The 11,425-nt window shown below is 33.1% G+C and overlaps 1 protein-coding gene across 2 annotated transcripts; it reads left to right on the top strand.

Moving 5' to 3' along the window:
• On the top strand, positions 2,986–5,362 carry LOC18609281 (homeobox-leucine zipper protein HAT5). 2 transcript variants are annotated; one of them, XM_007044315.2, is made up of 3 exons: positions 2,986–3,566; positions 4,335–4,678; positions 4,780–5,362. In XM_007044315.2, the coding sequence occupies exons 1-3, from the start codon at positions 3,443–3,445 to the stop codon at positions 5,218–5,220; spliced, it is 909 nt and encodes a 302-aa protein (XP_007044377.2). In that variant the 5' UTR covers positions 2,986–3,442; the 3' UTR covers positions 5,221–5,362. The 2 variants fall into 2 exon arrangements, with proteins under 2 accessions (XP_007044377.2, XP_007044376.2); XM_007044314.2 differs by having other exon boundaries at positions 2,987–3,566; positions 4,284–4,678.

Genomic DNA, 11,425 nt, shown 5'->3' with positions numbered 1-11,425 from the left:
ATGCTCCATTAGGTGATCAATCTCATCATATTTAGAAGAGCTTTACAATTAAAAATGTTAGTTAATTTAGTTAATAAGGTTTTTTAAATAGTTTTGAACTAAGCATTTGAAATCTATTGTCCAGTGAAGACAAATCATATAAACAGAAATTAGCAAACTCTTCATCCAGGGTTGTAAAAGAATAAATACTACTCCATATGCGGTGGGTTGGGATGGAGGAAGAGAGGCCGCCCGCGCGGAGGGGCAATGGGAGGAAGTTCACTGGCTATTTCACAACAAAACAAAAGGGTTTTCTATTTTAAATCTAATAATAATAGAACAAAAGGGCTTTTAAGTTTGAAAGGGTGGCGAATTGAAAATTGAAATCTTTGAATGAGAGAGAGAGAGAGAGAGAGATAGACAGGGGGGGATGAAGTGAAGGTTATAGGGGCATATAGGTTAGGGGCTGGGGGGGGGGGGGGGGGGTGGGCATAGGGGTAGTGAGTCATCGACTCTGGCTCCCGCATTTACAAAGAGCTCCCAAATCTGATAGTGACTTGATTGGACCCCTTGCTTCTGTTTTTTCGGCCTCGTTGTCATCTACATCTCTCCTCTTTGTTTTTTTCCCTTTTACCCATGTACCCCATTTTTTTCTCCTCTTTTAATTTTTTTTTAGTTTCCATCGTCATATATTCCATTATTTATATTGCCCTTCACGGTGTCCAAAAACAGAATGAGCGAATAAAAAGAAAATTTTTATAATCTAATATCTATAAAAGCTTTTAAATTATTTAAAAAATTTTAAATAAATTATTATTTTTTATTATATTTAATAAAATTTTTATATTTTTATTATAAATTAAATAAATTTTTATAACTAATAATTTATTAATTGTTATTAATGAAGATATCATTTGTCAATTTATATTATGTGATGTTAATATATTATCCTGATATGTCATAATAGATAATGACGTTACATAATAACATGATCATATGACATTTTTATCTTTTATGTCAATGTCATATTAATACTCCATCAACGTCACATGAATATAATAATAAGTGATATTTAAATCAATGGAACTTAGTCAACTATTAATTATAAAAATTTATTTCATTTAAAATAAAAATAAAAATTTAATTGAATGAAATAAAAGAAAAAAATTTATTTGAATTTTTTTATTAATTCAAGAGTTTTTTCAAATATTATACTAATTTTTTTTCTCTGATTTCGGAACAAATTGTTAATCATATTTTGATCTCCCACCAAGGTTCTAATTATTTTAAGAAAGCAAAATTTATGCTATGCTATCGGTCTTCCCAATTTCATAAGTCATAGTAATGCAACAGCAACACCAATGTAAAATGCAAAATGGATCGTGTCATTATATTATTATTATTATTATTATTATTATTATTATAAATTATTCGAGAAAAAAATCATAAGGTATATAATGTCTAATTACTTACAAATAGTATATATTAAGATAATAAAATAATAATTTTTAAATATTAACATTTATTGTCACATGAATACTTGATTTTTTATATATTTTTAAATAATAATTAATATAAAATGTAAATAATTCTAAAATGTAATGGTAATTGTTTATAAATAAAAGACAACAGTCATTGAAAGACAATTATATATTAAAAACAATTAACATTTTAATTATATAATTGAAATTTTGTAATATTAATCTATAAATTACTAATCCTATTAGAATTAAAAATTATTTTTTAATAAAAATCATTTAATGCAATTAAAATTTTTATTTGCAATTTGAATAAATTTTATTAATATTTTTAATATAAAAAGTCATTCCATAGAACTATAATTTTTATATATTTATAAATTAGATAAATCGAATTAATATTAAATAATATAAAATATTTAAAATGATATTTTAGATATATAATGAATAAATATGATTATTTTGATCAATCAAAAAAATTTTGATATCTATATTTTTATATATATATATTATAAATTTACTAATAGTGAGACTAATGTGGAATACTTTTATCATTTCTAAAATTCAATACAAGCATACGTAGGTAAAATAAATATGCACCCAAAAAATATTTCCCTTATCCCGTTTTGTGTAGAGTGAGTGAATCACGCACAAAATGACCCAAAAATTGGGGTGCTTCCTTGATGAACTACATGATGATGGTTTAACCAAACCAATCCTGCCAACTTGGAAGATATTTTTTTCGGGAACTTTCTCAAGTTCAATGTACTGCCCCAAACAACTTGTCCTAATTCTGGTTCAAACGCAGACAAAGAAGTTCCAAAAATAAATTACAGGAAGAAAAAAAAATGTGGTCCTCTGTCGCCTTCTTTTGGAAAGATCCAGATTCCAGACACCATCTTCTTTTCTGGTTCAAACAAACTTCTTTCCTTGTAGCAATTGCTTAGATCATCTAACCATCACTATTCGAGCAGGAATATGTAATTTTCCTGAGGAAAGTTGACATTTTGGTATGAATGACAGAGACTATCTCAATAACTTTGATCTTTTATGACAATTGAATCTGCTAGAGAGGACTGGCTGCAAAGGAGAGAGGTGGAATTCTTTAATTCTTGGTCCCAATTCTAAAGCTTATGGGCACCTGGTTACCAAATAATTTCCCAAAAAATCTGCTTCAACACTCATGCTGAACTGCATCTAGATTGACAGATAACTGGTTTTGGTTAAATATTCAAGAACTTCAAACAAATCACATCTTAAGTGACATCTTTGTGCACCCAAAAGAAAAAAAAAGATTTTTCTTCTTCGTATAGAAAAGGAAAATTGAAAAAAAAATAAAATACAGACCATGTACTTTATACGAGTAACTAATAAATACTAATAAATTAAAAATGAAGAGAAAATGGGCTATGGTATTTTGTTTAAATTAAATTATTAATACCAGAAATGAAGAACGTAGGGACAATATGGTAACTCCATTTTCAGCCCGTCTACTATCTCCAAAAAGAAAAAAAAAAAAAAAAAAAAAAAAAAAGGCCAAGCTCCCCCCTCTGTCCCTTCACCCCAAGCTTCATTTAAACCCCCATCAGGCCCTTGCCACCACAGTCTCCCAAGGGGAATCTCTCTTCAAGTTTTCAACTTTTATTTTACACAAGCTCCCTGTGCTTGGAACACTACTTGAAAAAGAAAACTTTCAAGCTCTCTGTCACTCAATTTGAAAGCTGAACTAGTTTTTTCCTTTTTCTTCTCTGGATTTAAAGTTTGAAGCTTGGCCAGTGTCTCTTCTACTGAGTTATGGATATAAGCTTTTCTTGCTTTCCAGTTTTCCACATTACAGTGATTCCCATCACAATTTTTTGCATGACAAGTCATAGATCAAACTGAAACACACGATTAATGTTTCTTTTCTCAAAGATATAATCTTTTAGGCCTCTGGGAATCCCACAAAACCACACACAAAAAGATAATAAAAACCAAAGGCGACTATGGAGGGTGGAAAAATCTGTGGTAGCTCAAACATGAATGCTTTGATTCATAGTGAACAGCTTTCTTGTTCCTCTGAGGTTATGGAATCTTTGTGGATACCCTCATCTACCTCTGCTCTCCGGGGTAATTTTGTTTTCCTCTCTGCATCTATTTTTTTTTCTGTTGCTGCTTCTTTTGTCTTTGAGAGCTATTATCTCTCTTGTTCTTTGCTTTTGATTTTCTTTTTGATTGTTGTATATTTAAATTTTAGTAATGGGTTTTGTCTGGTTGCTTGTTGGCGTCCATTCTTGTGTCAAAGTTGGACTGTTCTTGTTTTTCATGTAGCTTGAGATTTTCCCAATTTTATTTTCCTTTACTTGCTTCTTATTGTGATTTATGTTATGCTGTTGAATGATTTTTTTGGGAGTAGGAAAGTTAATCAACAACAAAGTCTTTAGCTTCTTCATATCTCTTTTTAAACAGAGTAACCATCGTAATTTGTAAGACTTAGTAGACTTAGTAGTAAAAAGGAAAAGTTTGAAGCCATTACATAAAGTTCTTCTTATTGCACTTTGTGTTGTTTCCATCTTTGGTTATTAAAATCTCTTTCTTTGACTCCGGACGTCAACATTTTGAACTGAAACAGAATGGGGAACTCCATTTATGATCTGCTTTGTGATAAAGCATGTTAGATCACTATATCTGAATTGAAAAAAAAAGCCATGAAAAATCCTTCCTTGAGAATACCTGATAATGAACTTTGTAAAAAGATCAGAAGATTGGTATTATATATTGCTCCTACAAATTAGAAACGGTTAGATTCATCTGATTTTTTGTGTCTATGGTCTCTGATTTAATTAGGTCAGAAGCCTATCATTAATTATGAGAATGTTAATGGAGTCGAGACCACAGATATGCTATTCTTCCAACCGCTTGACAAAGAAGAGAGTGGAGATGATGATTTTCATGGATCATATCGCCCACCAGCAAAGAAAAGGCGGCTTACAGCTACCCAAGTTCAGTTTCTTGAGAGGAGCTTTGAGGTTGAGAACAAACTTGAACCAGAGAGAAAAGTGCAACTTGCAAAAGAACTTGGCTTACAGCCCCGCCAAGTTGCAATTTGGTTTCAAAATCGGCGTGCTCGATTTAAGAACAAACAGCTGGAAAAGGACTATGATTCCTTGAAAGCCAGCTATGATGAGCTCAAGACTGACTATGACAATCTCCTTAAGGAGAAGGAGGATTTGGGAAATGAGGTAAACCTTTCACCTAAGACAACTCAGCATTTGCTATTTTAAATTAGTAATTAGCTCCAGTAATTACTCAAAACTGATGGTTCTATTTTGCTATGCAACAGGTGCTTGCACTCAAAGAGAAACTGCTTAATGGAGAGGAAGGGATGGAAAATTCGGGATCTCTTGATGCCATAAATTCATCTAATGCAGAATCCAAAAAACCCAATTGTGATACATCTCCTGAAAATGTGTCTCGTGTGCCATCGCCGGCCTGCAAACAGGAAGAAGCATGTTCAGCTAAGAGTGATGTTTTTGACTCAGATAGCCCTCATTACACAGATGGGAATCATTCTTCATTGATAGAGCCTGCGGATTCATCCAATGCTTTTGAGCCAGATCAATCGGATTTTTCCCAAGACGAAGAAGATAATCTCAGCAAGAGCCTTCTGCACCCACCATTCTTCCCAAAATTTGAAGTTGACTGTTACTATGACGCACCGGCCAGTTCATGTAATTTTGCATTACCGGTGGAAGATCAGTCATTTTGGTCGTCACTCTATTAAGTTAATGATTTAGCCCTTTTGCTCCGCACCTTACCTCTAGGATATCACTCCGCACTCCTCTTATTACTGCACAAAGTTTAAGTTCCACTTGTAAGCAAATTTATATGCTGTAATATCAGATATGCTTGTCCTTTATTCACTCTTCGGGTAACTCACAAATGGTACTATGCAGTTGCATGTTTTTTCGTTCGTCACTAGCCATTTGGCCTTTGCCCCCACAGCGATGAGTATTTCCTAACGCCACGTACCACCAGGCAAGGGATGGGGCGGCTTGAGTTTAGAGGGCCCCGATGGGAAATTGAATTGGGACATGTGTTTCTGACACCTCTTTTACCTTGCCGGCTTCTCTTGATCAACCAGTTATGTCGACTATTTAAATTCAAAAGTTCTTTTCTTTTTCCCGAAACACCCAACAACTAATACTGGTTTGAGAAGCCATTTTTGAGCTAATTAACAATGTGCATGGTATCCACGTGATGTGCTTCACAAGGTTAACTAATCGAACTTCTTGCCGTCTAACATGAAGTTGAAGAAAGTATTAGGACATGTGAAAGAAAAACAGACGGTTATGCATGACAAAGGTTGCCTTGATTTGTGTGCTTCTTGAAGAACCACTCGGAACCAAACTTTGAAGAATCCACCAGCAGAAAAGAATGGTGAAAAGATGAATTTTTTTGTGTAAAACCCAAGAATTTGTGTTAACTTTATGTCTGCGTGACAACTGGGTTTGAATCCCAACAATGAAAAAGTCTGAAAAAGAGCAATGAGTGCCCTTAAAGTCAATTTTCCGGTATGGATCATCTTCCTTAGGTTCTTCAATTGGTAATGACTTCTAGCACCCCTTTGTTTGTTGGGGACGTTGACAGCTTTAGTTTTTGAATTTTATCTTATATAAATAAATACAAGTTTATCCATATTTTAATAAATAGAATCTTGCTGATGCAAGTTGGATCAGATGTCAGAAAATCTTTTTGTTCCCCAAAAATGCACTATCAGTCTTTAAAAATTAAATCTTCAAATGCATCATTCCAACTTCCCAAGGCATTCAGATGCAGAGGGCTGTTGCGATTAGCATAATCTGATCTCATTGGTTTGTTGTAGGATCACGTGAAAGAATGCAGATGTGAAGATATGCTGGTCGACTTAATTTGTTCCCAAAATGTCATGTTTCAAATTTCTAAATGCATAGTCAAATACATTGGTACGTCCAATTAAAAAATTGTCATATATCACTCCTTCGATGCATAATACGACCGTGCATTTTGGGATGTTTGCCTATCCTTGTTTTTATATTTATGCCATGATTGACTGAAAATGGGAACTAAGTTGCTGACAAGAGAGAAGGAAAAACAATAGTATGGCTTTTTTTTTTTTTCTGGTAAGATAGTAAAGCTTAGTGGTAATAAAATGTAAAGATATGTTAACTTTTCATGTAATCCCTAAAAATAATCATTTTCACATTTGGAAGTGAAGCAAACTAATAGGTTAATGCCAATCCAAATTCCCAAATCAAGTAACCGATATATGTTATACGAACCTCCAAAGATGTATTCTTGGTATACTATTGTATAACTTTTTAATCTCCTTGTGTACAAAGTCTTTACTAGCGTTGTCCACAAATTTCTACACTCCAAATTCTAAGGTTTTTGGTGGACATCCAAAGATTAAACAAAAGAGAGTTTAGAAGAGAAAATTATTACTAGTGTTATTGAGATTTTCATTTGATTTAATTTTCAAAAGTATATGTGTCTATTTATATAGCAAATATCAGAAATCAGGAATGGATTCTGACTTTAACTCTAATTAAGAGTTAACAACTCTAAATAGGAACTAAAGTTATGCTTTATGTAGATGTATGAATGAGTTAGAATCCACTTGACTCGATCTAGATTCCAACATCTCCCACTTAAACACATTAGTCATTAGTTTGTTCTTCCTTTGAAAAACTCTTAGTTGCCATTACCTTTCATACAGCAAATGGAACATGCAACCAAACAAAGGGAAGGGTGTGTCGAGGAAGGGTTTTGTACTCGTGTGTATGAATGTTGAGCTTCAAGGTGGAGGACGTTTGTATGGGAGAGGGAAGAGAGAAGTCATGTATATGGTGAACTTAAAGGGAGATTAAAGTGGGGTTATTGAGCTGAAGGGGAAGTGCATGAGTGCTTTAGCGAGTGTGGGGATGGGATAGACTAAGGCAAGGATTTCTTGTTACCTTAAAAGGATTGGGAAGGGATGAAGAGATAAGTCGATGGGAAAAGAGAAGAAAGATAGATACCAAAAGAAAAAAAAAAAGAACATAAAGAGAGAACTTGTGAGAAAAAGAGCGAAATTCAACACTTGAGAGAGAAAAAAAAAAGGTTGAAGCAATGAAAACTAAAGGAAAAATAAAAGAGAAAAATGAATGCATCAATTCAATAATTGGTGAATTTATACGTGTTAAAGGCTGATCGGAGATGAGAGGAGAATTGGTAGAAGATGGTTGGATAGTCTTCAATCTTTGTTTATGGATAATTTGAGTAAAAGACTAACTTGTTTAACTATCGAGGGAGCCTTTGAGGAATATGAGAATGTGGTTGATGTTTTCATCCTAAGGAAAGTTCACCAAGATTCAAGGAGGGAGGCAAACTTTGCCTTCATCAAGTATAAGGAAAGTTAAAAACTAGAAAAGGCATTAAAATGGGGAGGTCATCAGTGGATGGATGGGAAGTGTCTAGCGGTGAGGAGAATCAAGTCGTTGAGAAAGGATTTGAAGATCAAGGAAATAAAGGTTCATAACCTAAGTTCATGGGATAAGGGTTTGGTGGGCGGTCATACAAGGAAGTAGTGGCGAGCAAAGAAGCAAGGGAGAAAGAATAATATAAGGCTAAACTTATTGAGAAGATAAATATAGAGAAGTGCTTAAAAGAGGTAGCGGACCAAAAGGTGGACCCAAAGTTGCAAAAATAGAAGTGGAGCAAGAATAGAGGAATGGCAACAAAAAAAAAAGCACAATTAATGTAGTTGTAGTTAGCACAAATGTCCCCGACGAGGATATGGAGTGGGTGCAGAAAAGTGCAGTGGGAACATTAAAAAAAAAGGTGGATTACAATGCAATTCAATCTGGATTGAATAGAGAAAGAGTTAATGTTCAAGTTAGAGTTTTAAAAAGGATGACCATCCTTGTAATGTTTGAAGAACTAGGTGAGATAAAGGTTATGATCGAACATTACTAGGAGCTTGTTAGTGTAGAAGTCTCAAAGTGAAGTGTACCAAGAAGGGGTGAATTGGTATTTATAAATTTTTTTTAAAAATCTAGTTATAAAGATCAAAACTTTTTCAGCAAAAAATATTTCCTAGCATCAAAAAATAATCTTCCAACAATAAATCACTAAGCGCAAAAATAATACACTAAGATAAAATATTTTTTCTAAGTTAAATGCTAGCTATGAAAAGTAAAAGGAAAAATATTTTTCTAAGTGTAAAATAAAAAATCAATATAAAACTATTTTCCTAAGGCAAATATAAACAATAAATAATAAAGAAAAAATTAGAAAGAGACAAAGAATTTATAATGGTTTAGCTTTTTTGATGTCTACATCCACTCCTTTGGAAAACAAAGAATTTCAATCCACTATCAAGGATTCTTACTTTTTAACGGAACAAAGCGATAACCCTCATATAATCCATAAATGGATTCTTTCTTTCTAATGGGATCAAGCAACAATCCTTCCAATAGCTTTTTCACGGGATTAAGCAATAACCTTTACACAATCCACAAAGGGATTCTTACTGTTTAACGAGATGAAATGATAACCCAACAATAATGGTTTTTAAAGCTCAACAACAAACCCTCACAAATAGCTTTTCAAGATTAAGCTAGAGCCTTTATGAGATGTGTGTACAAATAAATAATAGCGAAGATTTGCCTTGCAAAGGTTGGATGCTAGAGATTTTAGCTTAGATGTAGTAAGAAAAGAATGATAAGCTCAAATGAAGCACGTATTCAACTTTGCAAGTTAAGTGGAAGACTACAAAGATGCTAGAGCATGAAGATGAGCTTTTAATGGTCTTTCAAGGTTTGAAGCTTTGGTTTAAGTCTTCTCTTACTTCCAAATGGCTCAAATACGTTTATTTATGGCTGAGGCAGAGTTTGGAGCCGTTTGACACAAGTTTGAATCAAATTTAACCATTGTTAAAGCTTAAAGGTCGACTATAAAGCTCCTAGGGTCAACTATGTTCTTAAAATTTCTCAAATTAGGACTTTTATAATTGAATGTAACCTTCCTTTAGTTGATCTAACTCTCGAAAGCATGTTTTTTGCAAGTTTGGACTACTATAGTTAACTATGTTTCCTTTATAGTCGATTATGTTATGTAAAGTTGACTTTTCTTTGTTTTTAACTTGTCAAGGTCGATTATGCTTTGGCCAAGATCTACTATGTCTATTCAAAACTTGATTTTCTTGATCTTTTTGGAACAAGGTCGACTATAGGCACTTTAAGGTCAATTATGGCTTTATATTATTCAAGTTTTGCACTTTTCAGCCTTTAGATCGACTTGAGCATTTTTAGGATCGACTCTTGACTTGTGTCTTGAGGTTTCTTTAACTTTTTGGTGTTTCTCTCCAGTTACTTCTTCCTTGCCTTGTTTTTATAATTAAACGACAATTCAAGGCATGTTTGCTCTTGCATTCTTAGCTGCATATGCATGGTTTGAAAGCTTATAAGGTGATTTCTAATGATACGTGGCTTTTCAAACAAATATGTAACCTTAATGGATTAAAAATATATTTGAGACAATTTCAAATGCTGGATATTAACTTTAAGATAACATATGATTTTTGTCAAATCCAAACATAATGTAACTCAAGGCTAATAAAGCTGACGGAGAAGTGGTTCAAATCATTAATTCTTGTCTCAATTCTTAATGATACAAGGGAGGTTAAACTATGGGTCCGATTATGTGAAGTGTCCATTCATGCATGGGACATCAACACATTCAAGAGACCATTGGAAAGTGTTAGAGGGAGTTCCTAACGGTGGATAAAGGTACTTTTAAAAGGGAGAGGTTTGATGAAGCATTTATATTGGTTAAGGTAAGAGTAGATTTTTTATCCTTAATGGATTTTATATGGAAGTTGTAGGCAAGAAACTTAGTATACGGGTCAATATAGTCAGTGTCAAAACAAGTTACAATTGGAGGCATATTGCACAAGAAAAGATTCAATGAATGCTGAAGAGAGATTCAAGGGGTCGGTGATCACCAATTGCAATAGTAGTAGTGGTGGAAGAGCGAAAGCAATGATGAGTTTGCAACACCCAAAGACAAATCTCAAAAAGGAGCAAAAGGTATGGTTCTATCAAATAGCTCAATAAAATTCAAATTAAAAGCTATGGCTAAGAGTGAAGTCATGGGTCAAAATCAGACAAAGGGATAGGATTGAGGGTTGACTGTTTTGTCACGACTCGGAACTCCCATCGAGCCCGTGACAACCATCGCGATGTCCCGATAGACATTAATTACCCGAAATGTCAATCGAAACCTCGCAAGGCTTAACATCAGTTTTTCTCGCTTCCCCTGTGAGTATTAGTCACTAAAATTATTTTTTGAGAGATTATAAACTATTTTCAAATTAAAACAATAGAAAAACAAATTTTTTCTCACAGGGCATTTTGGTCATTTTTCCTCATTAATCTCAAAATCCGTTAAAAATGTAGTATGCGAGTACAAAATGCATAATTCATAATAAAAAATAAGTTTAAACATCTAAAACCTTCATTTAAAATGAAATTATTATTATTTGGATATAATAAAAAAATAAAAAAAATATTTAATAAAATATTTTATTTTCTTATAAAACAATATCATTAGAGTTATACGTAAATAATTTTTTTGTAGCAACGTAAAAGCAAAATAAATTCATACATATTGTAATACAGTAAGCCAAAGTATTTAACTTAATTTACAATAACCAGTGGGCCCTCGAATAACTAAAAGTAAGGAAGATTGTGTACCTACAGTTTGGAGGATGCAAATCCAATGGTAGCTTCGATAAAATCAGCTATCTACAGCCTATTCTGAGCCTGAAATGGGTGAAAAAGAGGGTGGTGAGATTATATAATCCCGATGAGTAAACAAATACCATCTAAAATATCTAAAGCCAAGTAAATGGAGAAAAATAAAATGGTTTAACATATTGTAATTCATCACCTTTCAACTTGTTTCAA

Source organism: Theobroma cacao, chromosome 2 (assembly GCF_000208745.1).
Source record: "Theobroma cacao cultivar B97-61/B2 chromosome 2, Criollo_cocoa_genome_V2, whole genome shotgun sequence".
NCBI lineage: Eukaryota > Viridiplantae > Streptophyta > Magnoliopsida > Malvales > Malvaceae > Theobroma > Theobroma cacao.
This window is presented reverse-complemented; position numbering and strand designations above follow the sequence as displayed.

Bases quoted from the DNA above. Each gene is read 5' to 3' on its own strand.
- LOC18609281 (XM_007044314.2), top strand. From the start codon at position 3,443: ATGGAGGGTGGAAAAATCTGTGGTAGCTCAAACATGAATGCTTTGATT. The intron at 3,567-4,283 runs GTAATTTTGTTT...TGATTTAATTAG, and splicing joins ATCTACCTCTGCTCTCCGGG to GTCAGAAGCCTATCATTAAT. The intron at 4,679-4,779 runs GTAAACCTTTCA...GCTATGCAACAG, and splicing joins AGGAGGATTTGGGAAATGAG to GTGCTTGCACTCAAAGAGAA.